At 42.1% G+C, this 27,173-nt stretch overlaps 1 protein-coding gene across 3 annotated transcripts in view; it reads right to left on the minus strand.

Annotated features, from left to right (window-relative positions):
• SLC2A12 (solute carrier family 2 member 12) overlaps positions 1–22,541 on the minus strand; it is an 83,405-nt gene extending 60,864 nt beyond the window's left edge. For 2 of the 3 annotated variants that reach the window (XM_070376711.1, XM_070376712.1), the window contains exon 1: positions 22,266–22,541. In XM_070376711.1, coding sequence (XP_070232812.1) covers positions 22,266–22,380 — 115 coding nt within the window. In that variant the 5' untranslated portion in view covers positions 22,381–22,541. The remainder of the gene's footprint in view (positions 1–22,265) is intronic. The other variant, XM_005887744.2, reaches the window with a different exon arrangement.
• Positions 22,542–27,173: the final 4,632 nt, after the last annotated feature.

The raw sequence follows: 27,173 nt of genomic DNA on the forward strand, positions 1-27,173 counted from the left end.
AAGAAAGCTGAGCACCGAAGAATTGATGCTTTTGAACTATGGTGTTGGAGAAGACTCTTGAGAGTCCCTTGGACTGCAAGGAGATCCAACCAGTCCATCCTAAAGGAAATCAGTCCTGAGTGTTCATTGGAAGAACTGATGTTGAAGCTGAAACTCCAATACTTTGGCCACCTGATGCGAAGAGCTGACTCATTTGAAAAGACCCTGATGCTGGGAAAGATTGAGGGCAGGAGGAGAAGGGGACAACAGAGGATGAGATGGTTGGATGGCATCACTGACTCAATGGACATGAGTTTAGGTAAACTCCAGGAGTTGGTGATGGACAGGAAGCCTGGCATGCTGCAGGCCATGGGGTTGCAAAAAGTTGGACACAACTGAGCAACTGAACTGAACTAAACTGAACACTTGTTTGCCCAGACCCTTGTAAAGTAAATAAGGGAAATACACCCAAAAGAGGGTGCTATGCTACAGTACATAGATGCCCTATTAATATGAAGTCCCTCCATGGAGGCTCAGATCAAAATATCATTGAAGTCCTTCATTTCCTTGGGATCCAGAGTTAGAGAGTCTCTCAGACAAAGGCATCAATCTCCAAAAAAACAAGTTAACTATCTGGGATATATTATAAACCTTGGAAGTAGACAGTTATCTCCAGATAGAAAACAAGCTATATTAGGCCTAAGTGTTCCAAAGACAAAGGAACATCTCTATCTTTTGGGGCATGGTAGGATTTTGTAGAATTTGGATTCCAGGATTCAGGCTTATGGCTAAGACCCTGTATAAAGCTGTTTAAGGACCAGATACAGAACTGTTACTTTGGAACAGGGAACAGGAAAAGACTTTTAATGGTATCACGTAGGGCCTCACCAGAGTCCCGACTCTCAGTCTTCCCAATTTGAAGAAGCCATTCATCTTCTATGTGGATGAAAAGCAGGAGACAGCTCTGGGGGTCCTTATACAGAAGCTAGGGGAAGTTCTTCAGCCTATAGGAGACTTTTCCAAACAACTAGACTCCATGGTTGAGGCTGGCCTGGGGGCCTCTGGGAAGTAGCTGCCACAGTTTTATTAGTGGAAGAAGTTAACAAGCTTACCTTTGGACAGCAACGGAAGTCCAGACCCCTCATCAAGTGCAAGGGATCCTAGAGATAAAAGGCCACTCTTGGCTAACTGAAGGCTGCCTTATTAAGTACCAGGATTTGCTCTTTGACTTCCCAGAGCTAACCTTCAAAACTTGCCATCCTCTTAATCTCGCTCCTTAATGTCTGCCGCAAACTCAGAGCTAACACATTCTTGTCTCAAAACCGTTGACCGAATGCCTGCAGGTCTGACCTAGCAGATGAAGCTGTGGGAAAAAAAGGAAGAGTGGTTTACTGATGGCAGCAGTTTCATTAAAGATGGAGTCAAGAGGGAGGGTATGCCACAGCGTCACAGAAGCAAAACCCTGACAGCTCTAACCTGAGCCTTAACCCTAGGGAAAGGAAAGGCTGTAAATCTACATACAGATTCAAAATATGTCTTCCCTGTTTTACATGCCCATGCAGCTACCTGGAAAGAGAGAAGACTTCTAAATGCAAGAAATTCCCCTATAAAATATGGGGCTAAGATTTTACATCTCATAGAGACGGTTCAAAAACCAAAACAGGCAGCTGTCATCCACAGCTACAGGTATCAAAAGGGAACTTCTCAAATTTCCCAAGGAAACAGTGGGGCAGATCAGAAAGCAAAGGAAGCAGCCCAGATACCCAAAACCAAAAAGGCATTAATCCCACCCCTTATCCCTTTTAATGTTATACCCAGGCACTGGACTTTAGGAGAGATCTGGGCATGAGACAGAGGGGGGACCTGAGGGAACAGATGGCTGGTGGCATATAGGTCAGAAGTTGCTCATATATCTCTCTGACCAATGAAAAAATTATTAAAGGGTTACATGATTCTCTCCATCTGGGGAGAGATGCAATGTCTATGATTGTTTTCTGACTTTTTTTTTTTTACAGGGAAAAGGCTCCCAGAGATGATTAAAAGAGTTACTTGGGCCTGTGCCCTCCGTGCCACCCATAATCCAGGAGATAACCTCAAGCCTCCCCTCTTAAGCCCAGTCCAGTGTGGTGGGACTTACCCAGGAGACAGGACTAGCTAAGTTAATAGATTTCACTCAGATGCCCTCTTTCTAGGACTTCAAACTTTTATTACTCTTTATGGATACTTTTACTGGATAGAGAGAGGCTTTCCCCCACTAGAACAGAGGAGGCAACTGAAGTGGCTAAGGCTCTCCTAGAGGAAATTATTCCTAGATTTGGATTGCCCCATCACCTCCATAGTGACAACTGGCCTTCAGTTGCAAAGGTCACTTAACAGCTTTCATGGGCTTTAGGAAATAAATACCACCTCCATTCATCCTGGAGACCTCAGTCCTCAGGGGAAGTAGAACAGGCTAAAGAAAATCTTGGGCAAACTCCATCAGGAAATGTCTGAGTCATGGCATCACCTGCAGCCAATAGCCCTCTTAAGGGTCAGGGCAGCTCCTAAAGCAACCACCAAGTTAAGCCATTTTGAAACGATATTTGGAAGGCCATTCCTTACTCTGGACATGTTAACTGATCCAGAAACCCAGGCTCAACTTAAATACATTTTAAACCTAGGCCGGGTCCAGAAGGCAATACAAGAATACGGCAACAGAGTGCAGCCCGCTCCAGATGATAGTCCCAGGTACCCTGTTGTAATCCCTGAAAGACCTCGAAAAATGAGTCCCCGGTGACCAGCTTCTCTCAAAACAGAAGGGCTCTTACCAGTCTTTCTGAGCAACCCTACAGCAGTTAAACTCCAGGATGTCACCAGTTGGGTTCATCTGTCTAGGATTAAACCTGTCTCCACTGATACATTACAGGAACCTGAAGACCCACATTCCAGCCATCCCTGAGAATCCATCCCTTTCTCCAAATCTCCACAGGATCAGGGGGACTCAGAACAGACTGAAAATTCCAGGTGGATGAGTGAGCCACTCCAAGACTTGAAGCTCTTATTCAGAAGGGACAAAAAGACTTCTTAGCCTCTTGCCAAGTACCTGTAGCCACTATCTTCCTCTTGCCTTCTGGTACTCCAATCTACTTACCGATTAATTGAGATGCTCTGGTATATTTAGATAACTATTGTCTTCTTTCCTCTCACCTTCACTCTTGGCATTTATTAAACTTCTCTGCCCATGCTGGATAATTTAATTATGATCCTGACTGGTGCAACTTGTTGTTTAGTCGCTAAGTCGTGCAACTACCAATTCCCTTAGCTTTTCTACGCCTCTGCAACTAAGACCTTTTTAGTCCAGGAAGGACTTAGGCCACTGATGTGAAGAACTGACTCACTGGAAAAGACCCTGATGCTTGGAAAGATTGATAGTAGTAGGAGACATGGGGCAACAGAGGATGAGGTGGTTAGATTACATCACAGACTCAACAGACATGAGTTTGAACAAACTCTAGGAAAAGGAGTATGTCAAGGCTGTACATTGTCACCCTGCTTATTTAACTTATATGCAGAGTACATCATGAGAAACGCTGGGCTGGAAGAAGCACAAGCTGGAATCAAGATTGCCGGGAGAAATATCAATAAACTCAGATATGCAGTTGATACCACCCTTATGGCAGAAAATGAAGAGGAACTAAAAAGCTTCTTGATGAAAAAGAAAGTGGAGAGTGAAAAAGTTGGCTTAAAGCTCAACATTCAGAAAACGAAGATCATGGCATCTGGTCCCATCACTTCATGGGAAATAGATGGGGAAACAGTGGAAACAGTGTCAGACTTTACTTTTTGGGCTCCAAAATCACTGCAGATGGTGACTGCAGCCATGAAATTAAAAGACGCTTACTCCTTGGAAGGAAAGTTATGACCAACCTAGATAGCATATTCAAAAGCAAAGACATTTCTTTGCCAACAAAGGTCCATCTAGTCAAGGCTATGGTTTTTCCAGTGGTCATGTATGGATGTGAGAGTTGGACTGTGAAGAAGGCTGAGCACCGAAGAATTGATGCTTTTGAACTGAGGTGTTGGAGAAGACTCTTGCGAGTCCCTTGGACTGCAAGGAGATCCAACCAGTCCATTCTGAAGGAGATCAGCCCTGGGATTTCCTTGGAAGGACTGATGCTGAAGCTGAAACTCCAATACTTTGGCCACCTCATGAGAAGTGTTAACTCATTGGAAAAGACTCTGATGCTGGGAGGGATTGGGGGCAGGAGGAGAAGGGGGCGACAGAGGATGAGATGGCTGGATGACATCACTGACTCAATGGATGTGAGTCTGAGTGAACTCCGGGAGTTGGTGATGGACAGGGAGGCCTGGTGTGCTGCAATTCATGGGGTCACAAAGAGTCGCACACGACTAAGCGACTGAACTGAACTGAACTGAACTGGGAGACAGTGAAGGACATGGAAGCCTGGTGTGCTGCAGTCCATGGGGTCACAAAGAGTTGGACATGACTTAGTGATTGAATAGTCCAAGGAGGCAACAGGTTCAGTCCTTCCATTTTAGAAATAGAGAAATATGTGGTCTCTTATTTCTTATCCAGACAGGGCCAAAGTTCCTCTCTCAGTTGTCCTCCTATTGGTATTTTGGAGTTTGTATCCACAAGGACCTAACTTGAATTGCTTACCATGGGTAGGGGTAGGGTGGATCTATCTCCTGCTTCATATTCTTTTCTCTTTCGTCTCTTTCTTCTTGTCTTTTTTTTTTTTTAATGTGCATTCGTAGTAGCTTCTCTTATTTACCCTCCACATCACAGATTTCAGATAATAATTCTGCTTTTGCAGTTTTAGACTCTGACACTTCACACATTTCATATTAGGTCTATCTGCATCTCTGATCTCAACTAGCTCTAATTCAGTTCAGTTCAGATCAGTTCAGTCATACAGTCGTGTCCGACTCTTTGAGACCCCATGAACTGCAGCACGCCAGGCCTCCCTGTCCATCACCAACTCCTGGACTTCACTCAAACTCATGGCCATCTAGTTGGTGATGCCATCCAATCCATTTCATCCTCTGTCATACCCTTATCCTCCTGCCCCCAATCCCTCCCAGCATCAGAGTCTTTTCCAATGAGTCAACTCTTTGCATGAGGTGGCCAAAGTATTGGAGTTTCAGCTTCAGCATCAGTCCTTCCAAAGAAATCCCAGGGCTGATCTCCTTCAGAATGGACTGGTTGGATCTCCTTACAGTCCAAGGGACTCTCAAGAGTCTTCTCCAACACCACAGTTCAAAAGCATCAATTCTTCGGCGTTCAGCTTTCTTTATAGTCCAACTCTCACATCCATACATGACCACTGGAAAAACCATAGCCTTGACTAGATGGACCTTTTTTGGCAAAGTAATGTCTCTGCTTTCGAATATGCTATCTAGGTTGGTCATAACTTTCCTTCCAAGGAGTAAACATCTTTTAATTTTATGGCTGCAATCACCATCTGCAGTGATTTTGGAGCCCCCAAAAATAAAGTCTGACACTGTTTCCACTGTTCCCCCATCTATTTCCCATGAAGTGATGGGACCAGATACCATGATCTTCGTTTTCTGAATGTTGAGCTTTAAGCCAACTTTTTCACTCTCCACTTTCTTTTTCATCAAGAAGCTTTTTAGTTCCTCTTCACTTTTTGCCATAAGGGTGGTATCATCTGCATATCTGAGATTATTGATATTTCTCCCGGCAATCTTGATTCCAGCTTGTGCTTCTTCCAGCCCAGCGTTTCTCATGATGTACTCTGCATGTAAGTTAAATAAGCAGGGTGACAATATACAGCCTTGGCGTACTCCTTTTCCTATTTGGAACCAGTCTGTTGTTTCATGTCCAGTTCTAACTGTTGCTTCCTGACCTGCATATAGGTTTCTCAAGAGCTCCATCTTTACCTCAATTTACTCTTATCACCAGCTGTTGTCCTGCATGTCATTTTTTTTTTCCCCAGAGTCCATTTTTTTAAAATTATAGGCAACAGAAATCAGATACTGTCCAAAATATATGTGTTTCCTGTAAAGAAAAACCTTAGAATGCATGTTTTGCCTTTGTATTTAAAATGTACTTGACAGTAACTGGCTTGCCACATTCTCTTTACCCAGCCCCCAAATCAGTTATGATATTTTTGACTGTAGGAAAACAAAAACCTGAAAAACAAGGGCATTTACTGTTTAGTTTGTGAGAAGACCAGGTTGAATTTGGTGTCTCCAAGGATTCACACTCTACCCATCCATCTGTTCCTGCCTGCACAGAGGGCTGGCTTTTGTCCCCAATCTGTCACCATATGTGCCAGGTGGCTGTCACAGCTCCAGGTGTGAGATGCTCTCACAACCAGATTCACAGTGGAGAAGGCTTAGGGCAAGGAGTTATCCCCATGTGCCTCTTTCCTCTTATCATGGAGGGAACTTTCCAGCAGAACCTTGAAAGATGATGGCGTTCACAACATGCTAACCCAAAATTCAACACCTTGGCATGTTGAATATTTCATGTGAGAGGTACTTTCTGTTATACCCAGAGGAAAAGAACATCCTTATCTCAGAAAGCAAAGGGGCACCAAGAAGAATTTGAATGAACAGATTTGCTAAGTTTCCCCTGGTTTACTACACTTACCTCATATTCTTGTCGTATTTTCATAACAAATAAAGCATAAATATATTCAGGCTTAATCATTTCTTTGAGCTTTTATTTCCTTATGAAGGTTTCCATGTCACATAAAACTTACATTAATTAAATATGGATGCTTTGTGTTAATCTGCCTTTGTTGGTTTAATTTTTGGACTCAGTCACAGACCCTAAAAAGGTTGAGGATAACTTTTTACCTCCCCACAAAGACTTATCCTCATGTCTCATTGACCAGAACCAGTGTGTTCCATAGTCAAACTTGGCTGCAAGAGAGAATAAGAATAAGAATCTGAATCTTCTAGTTCCCTAGTTGGAAAAGACAAAGAAATAAAAGGAAGTTGGGATAGCAATTAAGTTTTCCGTGTCTGACACATCTTACTATAACCACCCAGTTGCAGTTGGAAATGTTCTTAGTTAGACTTGAAGGAGGAGTTAATGTGCACAGACACTAGCCACATTTCTGGTATCTGTAAGTTATTTTTCTGGTGGGACCCCACTGAACTGAGAAAGGAATTTTTTCCCTTCTACTTTTTGTCCCCTGACTGTGAACAGGGGATAACATCTCTGCATTGTATAAAGCAAACTTTCTTTTTTTGCTTGTCAAAAACAGTACATGCAAAACTACAACATCTAGAATATACCACTCCAGTGGCTCATCTGAGCATTGTCTCTTCTTAACACTGATTTTCACATTCTAGAATACCACTGTCCTTCATTTGTCTAGCCAGAGTTGCTGAAATCTTGGAAATTGTAGCCCCTAAGAGATATAGATGCTGGGAGGGATTGGGGGCAGGAGGATAAGGGGACGACAGAGGATGAGATGGCTGGATGGCATCATTGACTCGATGGAGGTCAGTCTGAGTGAATTCCAGGAGTTGGTGATGGACAGGGAGGCCTGGTGTGCTGCGATTCATGAGGTCGCAAAAAGTCGGACACGACTGAGCGACTGAACTGAACTGAACTGGAGAGATATAGAATGGGAAGGGATGGTGATAGGATAGGGTGGGAAGAATTAGACTATGGAGCAAAACCTTCTGACCCTTTCAAAAAAGCAGCTCCAAGAGGTCTGTGGAGATGTCATACTTTGATCGATGAAAATTCTCTCAGCAGGGATGCTCAGTGACAGTTTGTGGAAAGCTAAAATATTACTCCCTGTTTTATACATTGGGCTTCTCCAGTGGCTCAGGAGTAAAGAATCTGCCTGCAATGCAGGAGCCACAGCAGATGTGGATTCAATTCCGGGTGGGGAAGACCCCCTGGAGGTAAGGCAACCCACTCCAGTATCCTTGCCTGGAAAATCCCATGGACAGACGAGGCTGACGGGCTACAGTCCATGGGGTGGCAAAGAGTCGGACACAACTGAGCAACTAAGCACAGCACAAGTTCTAACCCATTGATAAGTATACCTGGCTTTAATGTTATTGCAATTTTGCATCTCTTCCCATCTTTTCAAGAGGACTTTCAATAGACAGTTAAGAGGGGGTGACTCTGGAGAACAAACCAACAGCCATTCACCCAGAGACCTCTGACATCTCCAGGAAGGAGATTCTCAATCTGCGTGAATTATGGTAAGTGAGGGACATTTGAAAACTGATAAAGTCTTCAAAAAGGATCTTCATCCCATCAATGCTTACTAAACATTAGGAAAAATAGTAACATACACATTTGTCCTTCAAGATTCCATACATATGTGTAGATGTGATGAAATAAAAGGTTTTAATTCAAAGTGTGAGTGAATGCAGAGTATCTGCCTGCCATTCTATATTTTCTAATCATTAAATGTAAAACTGTCAAAACTATTACATGAGAATTTGAAATTGTTTTTCTATTTAAAAATGAATCCAGGGACTCAAAATGGTTGAAAGTCATCCTCAGTGCTTTAAAAATTCTTTAATTAAGGAAATGAATGGGGAGAAAATAATATTGTAAAGCTTGCGGATGTAAAGTTCTTAGGAAGAGCACTTTATTTACTAAAAATGAATACCTGGATGGCCACCTCAGGGTTAAGGGAAAAGGCCATGGGTCATGTTGATAACACAGAGGTGAGCCATGGGAGGGAGAGAGAGAAAGGGAGAAAATGCTAAGAAGCACGAATTTGTATGTGTGTGTGTGTGTGTGTGTGTGAAAGAGAGAGAGACAACACACACACACACACACCAGAGCTCAAGAAAGAAAGGCCAACAGAACCCAGAAATAAGACAAATGAAAAAAAAAGTCAGGAGAATTTGTCAACTTGTGGAGGATGGGTAAGGATGAGGAATGAAGATAAGAGAAAAATAGTATAAGAGGTTTGTAGCTTCTAGCAAAAATTAGTTGACAAGAAAGTCCCTAAGGTGGATTTGACAGGAGAATTGTATGAATGTGTCCACCTAATATTTAATTGCACTATAGCCCTCTTCAGATTGTTAGTAAGAATCTACCAAAAACTTGAGTGAATGGGATTTGAATATATGAAGGGAAGGATTGTAATCCATGCATGGACTAGAAGAGGGATAAGAGAAAAGACCAGCTTTGGGAAGCAAAGGGCAAGAAACCAGGATAAATAGGAAGCTGGTGCAAAAAGTGATCAGAAACCACTTTCTGATCCTAAGACTCACACCAGTACACTGTGTGTGGTTGAGGATGGGCAGAGCTGGGGAACAAAGAGGTATGTGATTTTAAATTTATGGGAGCTGGAGCTATTTTTGTTTAACTGTTAAAAGAATAGTGGGACTTTCCTAGTGATCTAGTGGTTCAGTTCAGTTCAGTCGCTCAGTCGTGTCCGACTCTTTGAGACCCCATGAATCACAGCACACCAGGCCTCCCTGTCCGTCACCAACTCCCAAAGTTCACCCAAACTCATCTCCATCGAGTCGGTGATGCCATCCAGCCATCTCATTCTCTGTCGTCCCCTTATCCTCCTGCCCCCAATCCCTCCCAGCATCAGAGTCTTTTCCAATGAGTCAACTCTTCGCATGAGGTGGCCAAAGTACTGGAGTTTTAGCTTTAGCATCATTCCTTCCAAAGAACACCCAGGGCTGATCTCCTTTAGAATGGACTAGTGGTTAGGACTATTTATTCTCACTGCCAACGGCCCCATGTTCAATCCTGGTTGCACCACAAACTGAGGTGCAACCAAAAAATTAAAAATAAAAGAATGGTAAGGGTTTAGAGGCATGCAGGAAGAGTTTTCCAAGACCCCCTAATTCCATCACCACTATCATCACTTTAAGAAACTTTTCCTGATTTCTGTAAACCAATAAGATCTTTTCTCAACAATTCCTTCTGTCATGTTACTTATCACACAAAGGTTTCATGACATGTCTCTACTCAACATCTTCAGATTCATTCACAACCTTCTTTCTCCTTCTTTGAATTCTGCTTTCATCAGACAAATATATTTGTAGTTCCCTGAATGTGCCATTCTTTCTTCTCCAAACTCATATACAAGCTATTTTCTCTGCTTAGAATGTTCTCTGTAAACTTATTGGCTTCAGTGATACTTTCTTGACTCAGCTTAGCCATACTGTCTTCTAGGATCCCCTGTGTACTACCAAGGCATAGTGTCTGGTCATCTCCTCCTGTCTACATTTCTTGATCTCTTCTCTCTCATCGCCCATTGATAATATGCATCTGCATTGCACAGATGTTCCTGGTTTACCACTGGACCCAGGTTCTAGCATCATGTCTGATTCCAGAAGATGCTCAATATTTGCTAAATGATTGTCATTATTTGGATTCTTATCTGTCTGATGAGTTGGTAAAACTTATGGACCCAGACAATATTTTAGATATTTTTATTTTTTACACTGAAGTATTTTGCACTGTACCTCTTACACAGATAGTCAATAACTATTGCAGAATTAGAATGGGCTTTAGTTTAACTCAACAAACACTTCACTCATTCACTGATTTAACAATTAAGCATGTACTCCGTGGCAATACCATCTTGGACACAGAGGGCAGACAGGTTCATCTGGACGGACAGTGCAGTCATCAAGGTGGGCACATTGAGTACCGTGCTGACACATTTCCTAGGCTACAAGATGGCATTACTTATGCGTGTGCACATGATCCCTGATGGCAATACAGAGGAAAAGGCACAGTTCCTACCTCATATGAGCTATATGGTACTTTCTAAACAGCTAGCTCAGAGATCTGATAGATTCAAAAATATATATTTTAACCCAGAAATTCATAATCTTATAGAAAAAGACATATCATATGGAAAATTAGGGAACTAGTTAAAATGAAATGCAATGAAGTTCTGAAACAAGTGTAATGGGGACCCAAATTCACAGATCAGAACACGGAACAGAGCAGAAAGTAGAGACATCAGTGTTGGATAGTATTGTTGCTCAAGTGCAAAACCCTGGCGTGGATTTAGAATGTGAAAGTGAAAAGTGAAAAGTTAGTTGCTCAGCCATGTCTGACTCTGTGCGACCCCATGGACTGTAGCCTGCCAGGTTCCTTTGTCCGTGGAATTCTCCAGGGAAGAATACTGGAGTGGGTAGCCATTCCATTCTCCATGGGTCAAACCCAGGTCTCCTGCCTCACAGGCTGATTCTTTACCATCTGAGCCACCAGAGATTTATAACACTGAGGTTTAGCTCTCTAGGCTCTTATCCATGCTACATGGAGCAATTTGCTTTTCTCCCAGAGGTACCTCGGCTTAACACTGAAGGTACAGTTTGGAATCAGAATACCTGGTTAGTTAGCAGCTAGACTCTGACATGTCTAGTTTAATCTTTCTGTTCCTCTGTGTCCTAAGGTAAAGATAATAATATCACATACCTCATAAAGTTGTGAGAATAAATGAAATAGAAAAGTAGCTGGTGCACACTAGTAAGTGCTTAGTAACTATTAGCTTTTGATCTCTTAGCTTCAGTTTCCTTATCTGTCAACTAGGGGTAATGTTACTTCATTGAATTACCCACAATAATCATTCAATAATGATTTGTTTGGTCTGAATGGAGTTTTGCCAAGAGAACGCACTGGTCATAGCAAACACCCTCTTCCAACAACACAAGAGAAGACTCTACACATGGACATCACCAGATGGTCAACACCAATATCAGACTGATTATATTATTTGCAGCCAAAGATGGAGAAGCTCTATACTGTCAGCAAAAACAAGACAGGAGCTGGCTGTGGCTCAGATCATGAACTCCTTATTGCCAAATTCAGACTGAAATTGAAGAAAGTGGGGAAAACCACTAGACCATTCAGGTATGACCTAATCAAATCCCTTATGATTATACAGTGAAAGTGAGAAATGGATTTAAGGGACTAGATCTGATAAACAGAGTGCCTGATGAACTGTGGACGGAGGTTCGTGACATTGTGCAGGAGACAGGGATCAAGACCATCCCCATGAAAAAGCAAAAAATGTAAAAAAAAAAAAATGTAAAAAAGAAAAATGGCTGTTTGAGGAGGGCTTACAAATAGCTATGAAAAGAAGAGAAGTGAAAAACAAAGGAGAAAAGGAAAGATATAAGCATCTGAATGCAGAGTTCCAAAGAATAGCAAGGAGAGATAAGAAAGCCTTCCTTAGTGATCAGTGCAAAGAAATAGAGGAAAACAACAGAATGGGAAAGACTAGAGATTTCTTCAAGAAAATTAGAGATACCAAGGGAACATTTCATGCAAAGATGGGCTCGATAAAGGACAGAAATGGTATGGACCTAACAGAAGCGGAAGATGTTAAGAAAAGGGGGCAAGAATACACAGGAGAAGTGTACAAAAAAGAGCTTCATGATCCAGATAATCACGATGGTGTGATCACTCACCTAGAGCCAGACATCCTGGAATGTGAAGTCAAGTGGGCCTTAGAAAGCATCACTACGAACAAAGCTAGTGGAGGTTATGGAATTCCAGTTGAGCTATTCCAAATCCTGAAAGATGATGCTGTGAAAGTGCTGCACTCAATATGCCAGCAAATTTGGAAAACTCAGCAGTGGCCACAGGACTGGAAAAGGTCAGTTTTCATTCCAATCCCAAAGAAAGGCAATGCCAAAGAATGCTCAAACTACCGCACAATTGCACTAATCTTACACGCTACTAAAGTAATGCTCAAAATTCTCCAAGCCAGGCTTCAGCAATATGTGCACCGTGAACTTCCTGATGTTCAAGCTGGTTTTAGAAAAGGCAGAGGAACCAGAGATCAAATGGCCAACATCTTCTGGATCATGGAAAAAGCAAGAGAGTTCCAGAAAAACATCTATTTCTGCTTTCTTGACTATGCCAAAGCCTTTGACTGTGTGGATCACAATAAACTGTGGAAAATTTTGAAAGAGATGGGAATACCAGACCACCTGATCTGCCTCTTGAGAAACCTATATGCAGGTCAGGAAGCAACAGTTAGAACTGGACATGGAACCACAGACTGGTTCCAAATAGGAAAAGGAGTACGTCAAGGCTGTATATTGTCACCCTGCTTATTTAACTTCTATGCAGAGTACATCATGAGAAACGCTGGGCTGGAAGAAGCACAAGCTGGAATCAAGATTGCCGGGAGAAATATCAATAATCTCAGATATGCAGATGACACCACCCTTATGGCAGAAAGTGAAGAAGAACTAAAGAGCCTCTTGATGAAAGTGAAAGTGGAGAGTGAAAAAGTTGGCTTAAAGCTCAACATTCAGAAAAGTAAGATCATAGCATCTGGTCCCATCACTTCATGGGAAATAGATGGGGAAACAGTGGAAACAGTGTCAGACTTTATTTTTGGGGGCTCCAAAATCAATGCAGATGGTGACTGCAGCCATAAGATTAAAAGACGCTTACTCCTTGGAAGGGAAGTTATGACCAACCTAGATAGCATATTGAAAAGCAGAGACATTACTTTGCCAACAAATATCCGGCTAGTCAAGGCTGTGGTTTTTCCAGTGGTCATGTATGGATGTGAGAGTTGGACTGTGAAGAAAGCTGAGCGCCGAAGAATTGATGCTTTTGGAGAAGACTCTTGCGAGTCCCTTGGACTGCAAGGAGATCCAACCAGTCCATTCTGAAGGAGATCAGCCCTGGGATTTCCTTGGAAGGACTGATGCTGAAGCTGAAACTCCAATACTTTGGCCACCTCATGCGAAGAGCTGACTCATTGGAAAAGATCCTGATGCTGGGAGCGATTGGGGGCAGGAGGAGAAGGGGACAACAGAGGATGGCATCACCGACTAGATGGACATGAGTTTGAGCGAACTCCAGGAGTTGGTGATCGACAGGGAGGCCTGGTGTGCTGCGATTCATGGGGTTGCAAAGAGTCGGACACGACTGAGCGACTGAGCGACTGAACTGACCTGAACTGATGGAGTGAAATCTCTCTAACAAGTAAGTAAAACTTTGAAACAATCTCTTACTGATAGCAAAGGAAGTAAAATGATACCTTGTTTCCAGCATAACAATTCTGCCTTTTCATACATTCCTGAATTCCTTTTTTTTTTTTTTTTGGCAATAATGGGACTTAAATCATGAAAAATTCTTCCTGTGATTTTGCCTTGAGTTTTCCACAATTTTGTTTCCCAATAGAAATGAAACGTTCATTAGCTAAGGATGTTCTTTCACAAGACTAACTGATTAAAATTACAACTTTTCCCCCTATTCTTTATTTATCATCTCTATTTTATTTCATGCCCTGTGGCCATGCCACAGGGCATGTGAAATCTTTAGTTCCCCAACCAGAGACTGAACCTGTGGCCCCTGCAGTGGAAGGGCGGTGCCTTAATCATTGGACCACCAGGAAAGTCTCTCTCTTATTCTTAAAACGCCTTGCACTTCTGAGGCTGAGATGCCATATATAAATTAGCATTGTACATGGCTCATAACTTGCACAAAGCATGTGGAAACAAGTGCATACAGGGGCAACACATTATAAAATAACAATAATATAAATAAAATAATATGGATGCAGCTAATAGCCACAGAGCCTAATAATGGCAGGCAGACCTTCATCATGATTGTTTTTGAGAAACAATTACTTCCAGTTCAGTTCGGTTCAGTTGCTCAGTTATGTCCGGCTCTTTGCGACCCCATGGACTGCAGCACGCCAGGCCTCCCTGTCATCACCAACTCTCGGAGTTTACTCAAACTCATGTCCATTGAGTCAGTGATGCCATCCAACCATCTCATCCTCTGTTATCCCCTTCTCCTCCTGCCTTCAATCTTTCCCAGCATCAGGGTATTTTCCAATGAGTCAGTTCTTCACATTAGGTGGCCAAAGTATTGGAGTTTCAGCTTCAGCAACAGTCCTTCCAATGAATATTCAGGACTGATTTCCTTTAGGATGGACTAGCTGGAGATTACTTCCAAGGGATGCACAATTCTACAATATAAATAATACTTGATTTTCTTAAGGGGAAAAAAAATATTCCTATAAGTCAAAAGATTGCATTTTTCTCCCTGATACTTCAGTACAACAGTATAAAGTGAGTCACGGTCAAAAAGAATGAAAGTTCCTAAGGTGAGAATAAGGTGATAAATTATTTTAGTCTATCTTGGAATGTGCAGTCAAGTGGGCCTTAGAAAGCATCACTACAAACAAAGCTAGAGGAGGTGATAGAATTCCAGTTGAGCTATTCCAAATCCTGAAAGATGATGCTGTGAAAGTGCTGCACTCAATATGCCAGCAAATTTGGAAAACTCAGCAGTGGCCACAGGACTGGAAAGGTCAGTTTTCATTCCAATCCCAAAGAAAGGCAATGCCAAAGAATGCTCAAACTACCGCACAATTGCACTAATCTTACACGCTACTAAAGTAATGCTCAAAATTCTCCAAGCCAGGCTTCAGCAGTACATGAACCGTGAACTTCCTGATGTTCAAGCTGGTTTTAGAAAAGGCAGAGGAACCAGAGATCAAATGGCCAACATCTTCTGGATCATGGAAAAAGCAAGAGAGTTCCAGAAAAACATCTATTTCTGCTTTCTTGACTATGCCAAAGCCTTTGACTTTGTGGATCACAATAAACTGTGGAAAATTTTGAAAGAGATGGGAATACCAGACCACCTGATCTGCCTCTTGAGAAATCTGTATGCAGATCAGGAAGCAACAGTTAGAACTGGACATGGAACAACAGACTGGTTCCAAATAGGAAAAGGAGTACGTCAAGGCTGTATATTGTCACCCTGCTTATTTAACTTCTATGCAGAGTACATCATGAGAAACGCTAGGCTGGAAGAAACACAAGCTGGAATCAAGATTGCCGGGAGAAATATCAATAATCTCAGATATGCAGATGACACCACCCTTATGGCAGAAAGTGAAGAGGAACTAAAAAGCCTCTTGGTGAAAGTGGAGAGTGAAAAAGTCGGCTTAAAGCTCAACATTCAGAAAACGAAGATCATGGCATCCGGTCCCATCACTTCATGGCAAATAGATGGGGAAACAGTGGAAACAGTGTCAGACTTTATTTTTGGGGGCTCCAAAATCACTGCAGATGGTGACTGCAGCCATGAAATTAAAAGACGCTTACTCCTTGGAAGGAAAGTTATGACCAACCTAGATAGCATATTCAAAAGCAGAGACATTACTTTGCCAACAAAGGTTCGTCTAGTTAAGGCTATGGTTTTTCCAGTGGTCATGTATGGATGTGAGAGTTGGAGTGTGAAGAAGGCTGAGCACCGAAGAATTGATGCTTTTGAACTGTGGTGTTGGAGAAGACTCTTGAGAGTCCCTTGGACTGCAAGGAGATCCAACCAGTCCATTCTGAAGGAGATCAGCCCTGGGATTTCTTTGGAAGGAATGATGCTAAAGCTGAAACTCCAGTACTTTGGCCACCTCATGCGAAGAGTTGACTCATTGGAAAAACTCTGATGCTAGGAGGAACTGAGGGTAAGAGGAGAAGGGGGCGACAGAGGATGAGATGGCTGGAGGGCATCACTGACTCGATGGACGTGAATCTCAGTGAACTCCGGGAATTGGTGATGGACAGGGAGGCCTGGCGTGCTGCGATTCATGGGGTTGCAAAGAGTTGGATATGACTGAGTGACTGATCTGATCTGACCACTTCTACCTAAATTGTATAGAAAAATTAGTATATCACTGAATCATAACCATTAGCAAATGGATAAATGAGCATGCTGTGATACAGGAAGAACAGCTTTCCCAAGGAGCCAAGACAGAAAAAAAAAGAAAAAAAAAACTCATATGACTTTACGTTTACTATAAAGGTAGTACATTGGCTCAACATTTCAGCTGGGAAATACTTGGAGGGATTTCAGGTTCTGTGTCTTTTTTTTTTTTTTTTCCATACTGCTTGTGGGATCCTTTTCCCTGACTGGTGATTGAACGCAGGTCCTCAGCAGTGAAAGCACAGAGGCCTAACCACTGGACTGCTCTGGAATTTCCAGAGGTTGGATACTTTCTGCTCCACTCCAGTACTCTTGCCTGGAAAATCCCAGGGACGGAGGGGCCTGGTAGGCTGCAGTCCATGGGGTCGCTAGGAGTCGAACACGACTGAGCGACTTCACTTTATTTTTTCACTTTCATGCATTGGAGAAGGAAATGGCAACCCACTCCAGTGTTCTTGTCTGGAGAATCCCAGGGACGGGGGAGCCTGGTGGGCTGCCATGACTGAAGCGACTTAGCAGCAGCAGCAGCAGATACTGTTTGAGGGAAGACAGGATAGGGAATTATTCTCATTTGGCATGTGGTCAAATAGCCACTTGGAAAGCAGCCCGTTTCAACTCTTCTCCTTTCTCACACCATGACTTGGTGTAACTCTAGGTGACTTTCTTTCGTTGCCTTATTTTATTCGCTAACTCATCCACTTGGGGAAGGCTGTTCATGAGAAAAAGCTGAATTTGGGAGCCCTAATTCCATTCAATTTAAATGCCTGTGCTCCGCAACAAGAGGAGCCACCACAGTGAAAGGCTGGAGTACCGCATGGCAGGGTAGCCCCGACTTAACTAGAGAAAGCCTGCACACAGCAGTGAAGACCCAGCACAGCCAAAAATTAATCAGTTTTTAAAAAAGAACTAACTATTCTTCAATGACAAAATATCATCCCACACATCTATAGCAATTAAAAACTGCATTTTAAGATTGGCTGATTCACCTTTAATACATACATGGAAATTATTTTCCATAGTCGCCTCCAGAGTGGACTCATTGCATTTTGAGTTCTGTTTTTCTCAGCTACTACAGCGTCTAGACCACTAAAACGTACTCCCTAGAGAATACATAAAAAATATACTTGAGGGCTCCCAGTAGGGTCCTTCCAGCTATTCACCAGGCTTGTTCCTAAGAACTCACTCAGGTCCTGTCGGCAATCTTACTAGACAGAAGGGTGATGTTGAAAATACCTAACAACCGCACCAAGGTACTGTCCTATCAAAATAGACATCAGCTTTAAGCCTGCTCGGGCACGCTGGTATCCACAGGCTAATTTCAGGCCCTCCAGGTCAGGAGAACTGTTGGTGGCTCCTTGTCTGCCCAGCTCTGCCACCACAGGCTCTCATCAATGCATGTGTGCTGCTGTGGTGGCAGCCTAGAGGTGGTTTATGACAAGCAGCAATCTTCCTTGACCTCTTGGGGTGACATGATATTAAAGGGGAAAAGATCCCTGCTGTGTGAGTCAAACACCACCCACCCAGAGCTGGCAGAGGAACAGCTCCCGCCATATTTGTTTAGAGGTTTCTCCCTTACCTGGGAAATCCTATGGACAGAGGAGCTACATACAGTCCATGGGATCACAAAGAGTCGGACATGACTTACACCACCACCACCACAGGTCCCAGAGAAGCCATTTACCCAGGTCTCACTGTAACAAAACCCCTCAAATTTAGATTTTTGATATGATTTCCAAATGAGGTGAAATGTACAGACCCAGAGATAAGCTGATTGAAGAGAAAGAGGAGATGGTTATCTTTAAATTTGGTCATATTTTCAGACAAAAACATCTATAGTCCCTCATAAATTCAAATGTCTCTAAATTCTGCCATTTCCTTGGGAATATCAAGCCATACACAACTTTTTTGTTGTTGCTGTTGTAACTGCCATTTACTTGTTAGATACACATGCTTTTAAAAGCACAAGTTTCGTCACGGGTTTTGTCACTTTTTCTTTTGATACATATATACTGTATATGGTTAATTTAAAATTTTTCCCTGCTTTTTTAAAGGTATAGTTGATTTATAATATTATATTCGTTTCAGACGTCACTTTTTAATATGTGGAAAGTCTGGGAACATGGGAATGGTCAAGGTCTGGGCCTTCCCAAAGTAACTTCCCAAAGTTGGTCTCACAGTCAAAGCTCTGTTACCAGGTCAAGGTGGTCAGTCTGACCTTCTCTTCTCTGATAACAAGTCTATTCCCCAAAGTCTTCTCAGTCTATCTTACAAGTAAACTTCTCCTTGAGCTGTCTGAGGAAGCCTGAGAAGGCCAAGCCTGACTCAATTCAAGAAGGACTGGTTTAGGCTCATTCTGAGGGCCCAAGGCTCACAGTAGGAGCACCATAAATATGCCCCAACCTCAAAAACATGACCTGCATAACCAGAGCAGTGATGGACCTGAGGTTTGCTAATGTGATCCTGACCCCAGAGCCGGCTCAGGGCCACAGGGGATGCGAGGGGAGCAGAGAAGCAGCCAGGCCACAGGGCTTTCTTTCTACACTTGCCCCCTTTCCACTAAATAAGTGCCATGTTTACCTGCCTCACATACTGACCACCTACTCAGACTCCATTTGCAGAAAGGAGTTTGCAGCTTTAAACATGTTTAAGGACAACTGCCATAGTGCAGCCGCCTCACTAGCAGAGGTGTGCATTTCATGAATCTCAGACTGCGGGACTGTGGCAGCTCAGGCTTAGAAGGGTCTGGGAGGGGATGAAGTGCCGTCAGTGTCGCTGATTCAGTGAGCCTAGTTCCAGCAATCTGGGTTCCAGTACATGGGGCAGCTGGATCTGCGGTGTGGAAAACATGCACTCACATAAATATTGTTCTTTCTGACCTTTTGGGCAGACCTGATGTGGAAAAGCAGAGCGAGTCGGGTAAAGGAGGACTTAAGGAAACCTTCTTCCTAACCAGTTGTTGAATCATGAATTAGAGGAGCCTGGGAGACCCAGCTTCTGAGGTGGAGAAGCAGGCCCCACTGGGCAACAGGCTGCCAGGGTCCGCCTTGATCAGCCACCCCCTGAACCTGGGCCAACCACACATCTTCTGGACTCCTGTTCTCCTTGTGTGAGGTGCTCTAGCCATCACGTTTCTCAACTCATCTATATCTGTTGCTGGCTTTAAGTACCAAGATTTCAAATTGAGCTCAACCTTGCCCTACGAGGTCAATTATAACATGTCTATGAAAGCTGAAATGTTTACTAAAAATGTACCCACTTAAGCCATAACTTCTTGAAAATGAATTTAAATTCATTAGCTTCTAGCCACTGGAACAAAGCATTCCTTCCAGTTTAGAGGGTTTGGCCAAGGAAAACCTGCCAACCCTTCTCACTATGCACAATAGCATTAAAGGGTGCAATCACAGGGTTTTTTGTTTGTTTGTTTCATTTTTCAGTATCTCAAATGCTTTAATTACCTTATCCGGGGTTTATAACTCATTCCTCTTTGTACATTGTTTTTCATCTAGGAATATAGAACAACTTGCTACCTTCAAATGCAGGAAAAGAAGGATAATTATTAAGCATATTTTAAACACTTGAAGTTTCCTGCATGAAGCTACGGAAGTTTAAAATATAAAGAAGTTGAAAGAAGTTTTTGTCAAATATTTCATTTGACATCTTTGTAAATCAGACAAAAATACAACCCCGATAGAAGAGACAAACTAACTTGTCAAAACAGCTGAGTAAGTCCGTGCTATGTGTTCATTATATATGTAGATCTGTATAATTGCCTTTGGGTACCAAGAATGCCTAAGACAATTTAGGAAAATTTATGAAAGTAATAATAAGGTTTGTATTTGTCTAAATATAAGCTACATATAGCACCCATCAAAGCTGTATTCATTAAGGAGTTAAGAAAAGCATTTAGGTTTCTTCTTCTACATGATAAAGATTCATTTAAAGTTAAATGTAAAAGACAATTGATGGTGTTTATTCATTTAGTGTTTCAACAGTTTAAAGTTGTACTTTAAACTGAAAGTTGTGTGTGTTCAGTCTTTAGAAGCACACATTCTTGCTTTCCATTGTGAACTTGGACAATCTGACCTATTAAAAGGACACTGTGCTTTCATAGACATATCAAAACTAAATAGTTTTTTATTGTTACTGTGGAGGCCCCTTTAGCATAAAGTTTGTTTTCAACTTCTTTGCGACATTTATCACTGACTCTATATAGTTACTGCTTTTGTCGCTATTACCACCTCAACTCACCCTCCAGCTCAATCTTGCGAGAATTCAGAGAGAACTTCGCCACTCTTTCTCTACTCCCCAATACAAGTTTCTTTTGTTTGTTCTTGGACTTAGCTCACACTTAGAGAAAGTGGCAGCTCTGCTGAAGAGAGGACTGGGCCGTAGTGTGAGGGACCCCAGATATTAATTCTTGACTAGAAGGAGGGAATTCTTGACTAGAAAGAGGGCTAAGCTGGAAGAGGGCAGGGGAGAAGGAGAGCTTCTCCATTTATGAGGAGGGGTCGCTTGGTGCCTCAGTTCCAATGTGGATTCAATTCCAAGATCAGACAATCCCACCATGCAAACCTAAGCATATAGGGGACTTCCCCTGGTGGTCCAGTGGTTAAGACTCCATCAGGGAATTGGGGAACTAATACTCTGCATGCAATAAATAAATCAAATTAAAACAAAATTCTTTTAAAAGAACAATTGTTAAAAAAAATAACTAAGTATACAGATCCATCCCAAGATGAAAGATAAATGCTTTTTGTATTTATTTGGTGGTTTGGATTATTCATGAAATTCTAATATATGGCCTGGGAATGTATTATATGATTAGAGGGAGCAGAGCTGAGAGAAGCAGGGGAAGGGGGTATTATTTGTGTCTGATTTCATTTCATATTACAATGAGTTCCTATTCCTTTGAAGACTAACTGATCGGGAGAGGCAACTACATGTGGGCAGTGTGTTTGTGAAAATTGTAAACATGGAAGTGAAGAAAGGCATTTGATTTAGCAAAGTTAACTGAAATGAATGAAAACTTTTCCAAATTTCACCTCCAGAAGGAGAAGTATTAAACAAACCTCAGTCTAAAATGCCAGTTTTAAAGAAAGCAGGAGCAAGTAAGCAGAGGTTTTAGACTGCAAACAATGCTCAAATTCATTACAAAAAGACGCTGGGCACTTAAAAAGAAAGTTGAATTTATTGATTATGTAACTAATAATTTTAGGAAGCCTCCTTAAAATGCTGGTTTTTAAAATGGTGGTTAGGATGTCCAATTGTTACAGATTACCCATGTGTGACAAGAAATGAAAAAAAAAAATGTGTGTATGTGGGGGTGTGCGGGGGTGTCTTCATCGGCGCGATTATCTTGCCAGTCAATTTCTCCAAATGAAAGAGATTTATCCCTGATACAGCCCACACAGAGGAGGGGACCCGGCTTAGGAGTAGTGAGACTTCAGTCTTCACATTAGAGCTCCTTGTCGCTTCTCCCACGAGATCCTGTCCCCTTGTCTCCAGGCACCTTGCACGCTCACGTGGACACACACAAGCACACGCACACACACGAGTGAGACACGCGTCCAGCGCGCTCCTCTCGCGGTCCCCCAGCCAGGCTGCCTCGCTTTACCTCGCGCCCAGGGAGGATGCGGGCCGCCGCTGGCTCTGTCGCTGCCATCAGTCTCCGCCGCTCGCCCCTTCGGTTTCAGCAGACTGGGGCCCTCTGCGTTTTCAACAGGTACCATGGTCACGTAGAAGTTACAGCCGTTCCCTGGGCACCAAACCACCCCGACTTCCCCAACTGACACGAGCGGTCACTTTTCCCATAGTTGCATGCTAAAGAAAGGTGGGGAAGAAAAAAAAAAAAAAAAACTTCGAGCAAAGCCAATGTGATTTGTGACCAACTTTGTTTCTATTTCCGAAAGCTTTGCCCTTTTCGGTGACACAGGCTGTTGCTATTCCAAGCAGCCTATCACAGGCAGTGGGAGGGCCGAATCTCCGGAGGATTGTTTTTGCCTGCAGATGCAGAGTTGGAAGCAAAGGATTTCAAGGCTTGGGAACCTGAGCTCTGACAGTATTTGGCCCTTAGGTGGTGGGGAGCTCTCCTCTTCTTGCACCTTTGAAAAGAGGCAGAGAAAAGAAACAGGCAGATCCAAGTGCAAACTGAGGGAGGGCCTGGAATACTCACAGATGGTATTAGTTAATCTTGCAGAGGGAGGAACAATTTATGCAGAGACACACCAGAAAGGAAAGTGTGTCAATTTTTCTACAAGACTGTTGTTCCAAGAGTCATGACACTTAGAGAAGTCAACAAAGCATGAAGCATAGTCATTGTTTCTACCTGATGTTACCCTAGGTAAACACCATACATACTCACTCTCTCCAAGGCTTGTCAGACAAATCAAGGCCTGAGACCAAGCGTAGGCAAAGTCATAATGCACAGATTCTTTGGACTTTTTGCATCCTGGGGTTACGGCAAGATAATCCAGTTTATTTATGCATAGCTGTCTAAAGGAGAAACCGACCCTAAATTTCTTGTTGCGTTGCCTGATAGCCTGATGGCAGAAGGAGGGGCATTTCCAATTCCAAGAGGCTAGACTTTATGGTCCATGGTGTGGCTGTGGTATCATCCAATCTGGAGCAAAATCAGGACCTGAGAAGGACTTTTTTCCACCCTGATTTGTGACTATATTTCTATAAAAGGCCTTATAGAGTCATGACATTTTACCTTTAGTTATATACTTAGCAAACCATATTTCTTGAAAAAGCTTAGAGAAGAAATTGGGATCATTTTTGAAAATCATTAAGAGTAAAAACAAAAATTTATGGAGCACTAATGCAATGGAGCCAGAAATTATGCTGAGGGCATTAACTCAAATGATTCTTTTTTGGGGAGGGGAGAAACTATGAGGCAGGTACCCATACTACAGAGAAGAAAATGGAGGCAAAGTAACTTACCTCAAAAATAGCAGCTAGCCTGTGGTGTAGCTGAGACCAGGAAGCCAGGTGATCTAATGCCATAACTCTTATATGCTAACTTTCAAGCCTTGTGCTTCTCTGATTTTCTTGGTTTCTGTCACTTTGAGCACTTCTTTACCTGAAGAAGATGAACTGCAGCTTTTGGTCCTTGTCATTCCTGTGGACAGAGAAACAAGTTCGTGCTTGCAGAGGCAGAAGCTGAACTGTGAAGAACTCACTTTCATCATTTTGGCTGGATCCTAACACACCTCTAAATTAACTTGTAATTTATACATTTACTTTGCTCATCATTAGATGTTTCCATGTATTTCTTTTCCTTCAGAGAATCAGGCAGCAAATGGAAACAAACCTGTGTTGATTCAACTAGTGTTTATCATGCACCTATTATATGTCAGCTGCTAGTGCTGGAAAATTAGTTATTTGAGTGTAACCCAGCCCTCTTCTGATTCAGAGGTGAGTGGTTCAGACTGCAGCAGATTAGCCTGTCCCCACTATAGAATGTGTGGTATGGTGATGCTGTGGCTTGTATTTGTTCCCAGGATGTGTTATCATTGTAGGAGCAACAGGTTTTTTGTTTTGTTTTGTTTTGTTTTATCTTCAAGACACACGTATTCTAATCAGCTCTTGGTATTCTCTTGGCTTCTGTCTTCTCTCTGCTGGGAATCCATGACCTCGGCTGGGGACATGTTCTTGCGATGGATCAGCTGTATAATTGCTTTTGTTTAATGATCTCAGGCCCCGTGTCTCCAGCAGCTTCCTGGCACCATGGATGTGTTGGGGGTGTTTTCTGTAGTCTTTGACCAAGTAGAAGATAAACCTAATTCCAGAATCCCTTACTATGGTGAAGAGCAATTCAGCAATTCTCAATTTGCTTTCTGTAGCCGAACCGCATAGGATCTCCTAAGGCAGAAACCAAGGAGATGCAAAGGAATAGCACACAATGTGACTGACCACATTGCTCCCGGTACCTCTAATTCTGTTCTTTATCTCACTGTTGACCCAGTGCGGGCCACTGGTTCTCCCCAGCTCTGGTCTGTGCTCACTTCTCTCTTTTAAACAGAGTAAAGTTTAGGAGAAAAAGTCTTTTCTCCCAGACTAATGGGAAATATTCTTCTGACGAAATTTCCTGAAGAACACTGTACTTCTCCTTCATAGTATTTTGTACACTTACCGTGATACAGTTTCACTGTAGTTACAAACAGCAGTTTGATTCAACCTTCCTTTTTTCTGCTAGACCACAGGCTCTGTGACAATGGACTGTGTCTGTTTGGTTCATTATGGATATTCCAAGCTCCTGGCACAGAGTGAATACTCAGTAAATATTTGCTGGATGACAGACTGATTCCTGTAAATCCAACTAACTTTAGCATGACTTGAATGTAAGCCCCATGAGGGCAGGCCCCTATGTCTACCCTGAGCATTCATTCATCTCTGTGTCCCTAGCTCTAAGCATAGTGCCAGACATGCAGCAAACCCTCAATAAATACATGTTAAATAAGTGACTGCTCACATATTGGGCTCTTCAGTTCAGTTCAGTTCAGTTCAGTCGCTCAGTCATGTCCGACTCTTTGTGACCCCATGAATCGCAGCACGAATGACCTGATTAACTATGTAGTTTCTAAAAACCCCTTTGACTACTTTCTGAAACACTTTGTCCTTTTTTTCTTTTTTGGTACTCTCTTTAAAGCAAGTATCGCCACAGGCTGTCCCTCTTTAGTGGAATTTGAGCCACTACTATCCTTAAAAACTGTTCCTCCACTTAAGGAAGATATAATCAACAGATGGACAGTTCATATCCCATAATTTCAATAATTTTGCTACATACCATTTCAGACTGGGCTTCCTTGATGACTCAGTAGTAAAGAATTCACCTGTCAATGCAGGAGTGGGGGTTTTGTCCCTGGGTTGGGAAGATGCCCTGGAGAAGAAGGAAGTGGCACCCTACTCCAATATTCTTACTAGGAAATCCATGGACAAAGGAGTCTGGCAGGCTATAGTCCATGGGGTTACAAGAGTCAGACATGACTTAGGGATTAAACAACAGCAACCACCATTTCAGACCACCTGCTCATAGTTAATGCGACCAAATCCCAAACTATACATGACAGCTTATAAACTGACAAGGCAAATAAGAGGAGATGAAGGAGAAGGTAAGCAGCATCACCTCTGCTATGTATCCTCCAGGTCTGCTTTTATGATGATTTTTCTTAAACCTTGCAACAACTTTGTGAAGTAAAGACTACTGCCTTCATTTGGCAGAAATTGAAACTGAGAGGTTTGTGAAACATGTCACAGATCAAAAAAAAAAAACACTTTCCAATAATCAACATTTTACTATGGCTTGCTCTTTCACCTGCGTATCTGGATTTTAATCCCTCTATCCATCCATTGATTCATTTTAGATTTTATGCATTTCAAAGTAGGTTGAAATACTTTGGTATGTATGTCATTAACTAGAGTCCAATAATTGTTTAGGTTCTTTTTTTTCTTTGAGACATTTTACATACAACAATATGCACAAATCCCATGTGTAACATTATATAAATTCAGAGATGCACATACATATGTCCACTTCAAACCTCTACTAAGTTACAGAACATTACTATCATCCAGTAAGTCCCTTTATGTCTTTTCTGAGTAACTTCCCATCAAAACCCCTAGAAGCAACCAATGTTCTGATTTTCTCCACATGGGTAACCATTCCCTGTTCTAGCTCCTCATAGAATGGAATCAAAGAGTATATACTCCTGTGTAAGGCTTCTTTCACTGACCATAACTGTAACATTCATCCATATGTTTGTGTGTATTAGTAGATTATTCTGCTTATTGCTGACTAGTATTCCATGGGTAAATATATCACAGTTTATTTATCCATTTTCCTACTGATGGGCGCCTGGGCTGTTTTGTTTGGGCTATTATAAATAAAGCTGTTATGAGCATTCTGCAAGTCTTTTTGCAGAACATACCATTTCAAAGCACAGCAGTCCAAATCCATTGCATTCCAAAACTCACATGCTTTCCACTACACCCTGTTGCTTCTCTGTGGTGCATCCCCTTGCCCTCTGGTTTTGTGAAATGTACCTCCAGTTTTTATCCTAAAATAGTGCATTACAGTATAAACACAAATGGCAAATATGATCTCTGGACAAAAATATCCAGATACCAATGCAGGTCTTTTTAGCTATACTCCAATAAAATATTCATCTTGGTAGAAGTTTTTTGGAAGAATATTTATTATTTTACATGTTCATACTACCCAAATAACTTTTTCTAAGGGTATTCAATATTTTTAATGAGTAGAATATTAATAGTTATAACATATTGATTAAATTTCCTCAGATTAAAAAAGAAGTCTGATTAAATTCATTCTATGTCCATTTGATATAAAATTATAAAATGAATTGTTAAAAGAAGGATAGTATAGCAATATAATAAAATATTATTTCCATTATTTGAAATGAAAAAATCAGAGTAGAAAATTGCATGCTGATTACCACCATAATAATTTTTTTTGTAAAGTATGAATATTGGCAGAGACTAGAAGGGGATTTGGAAAAAT

Source organism: Bos mutus, chromosome 9 (genome assembly GCF_027580195.1).
Source record: "Bos mutus isolate GX-2022 chromosome 9, NWIPB_WYAK_1.1, whole genome shotgun sequence".
Taxonomy (NCBI): Eukaryota; Metazoa; Chordata; class Mammalia; order Artiodactyla; family Bovidae; genus Bos; species Bos mutus.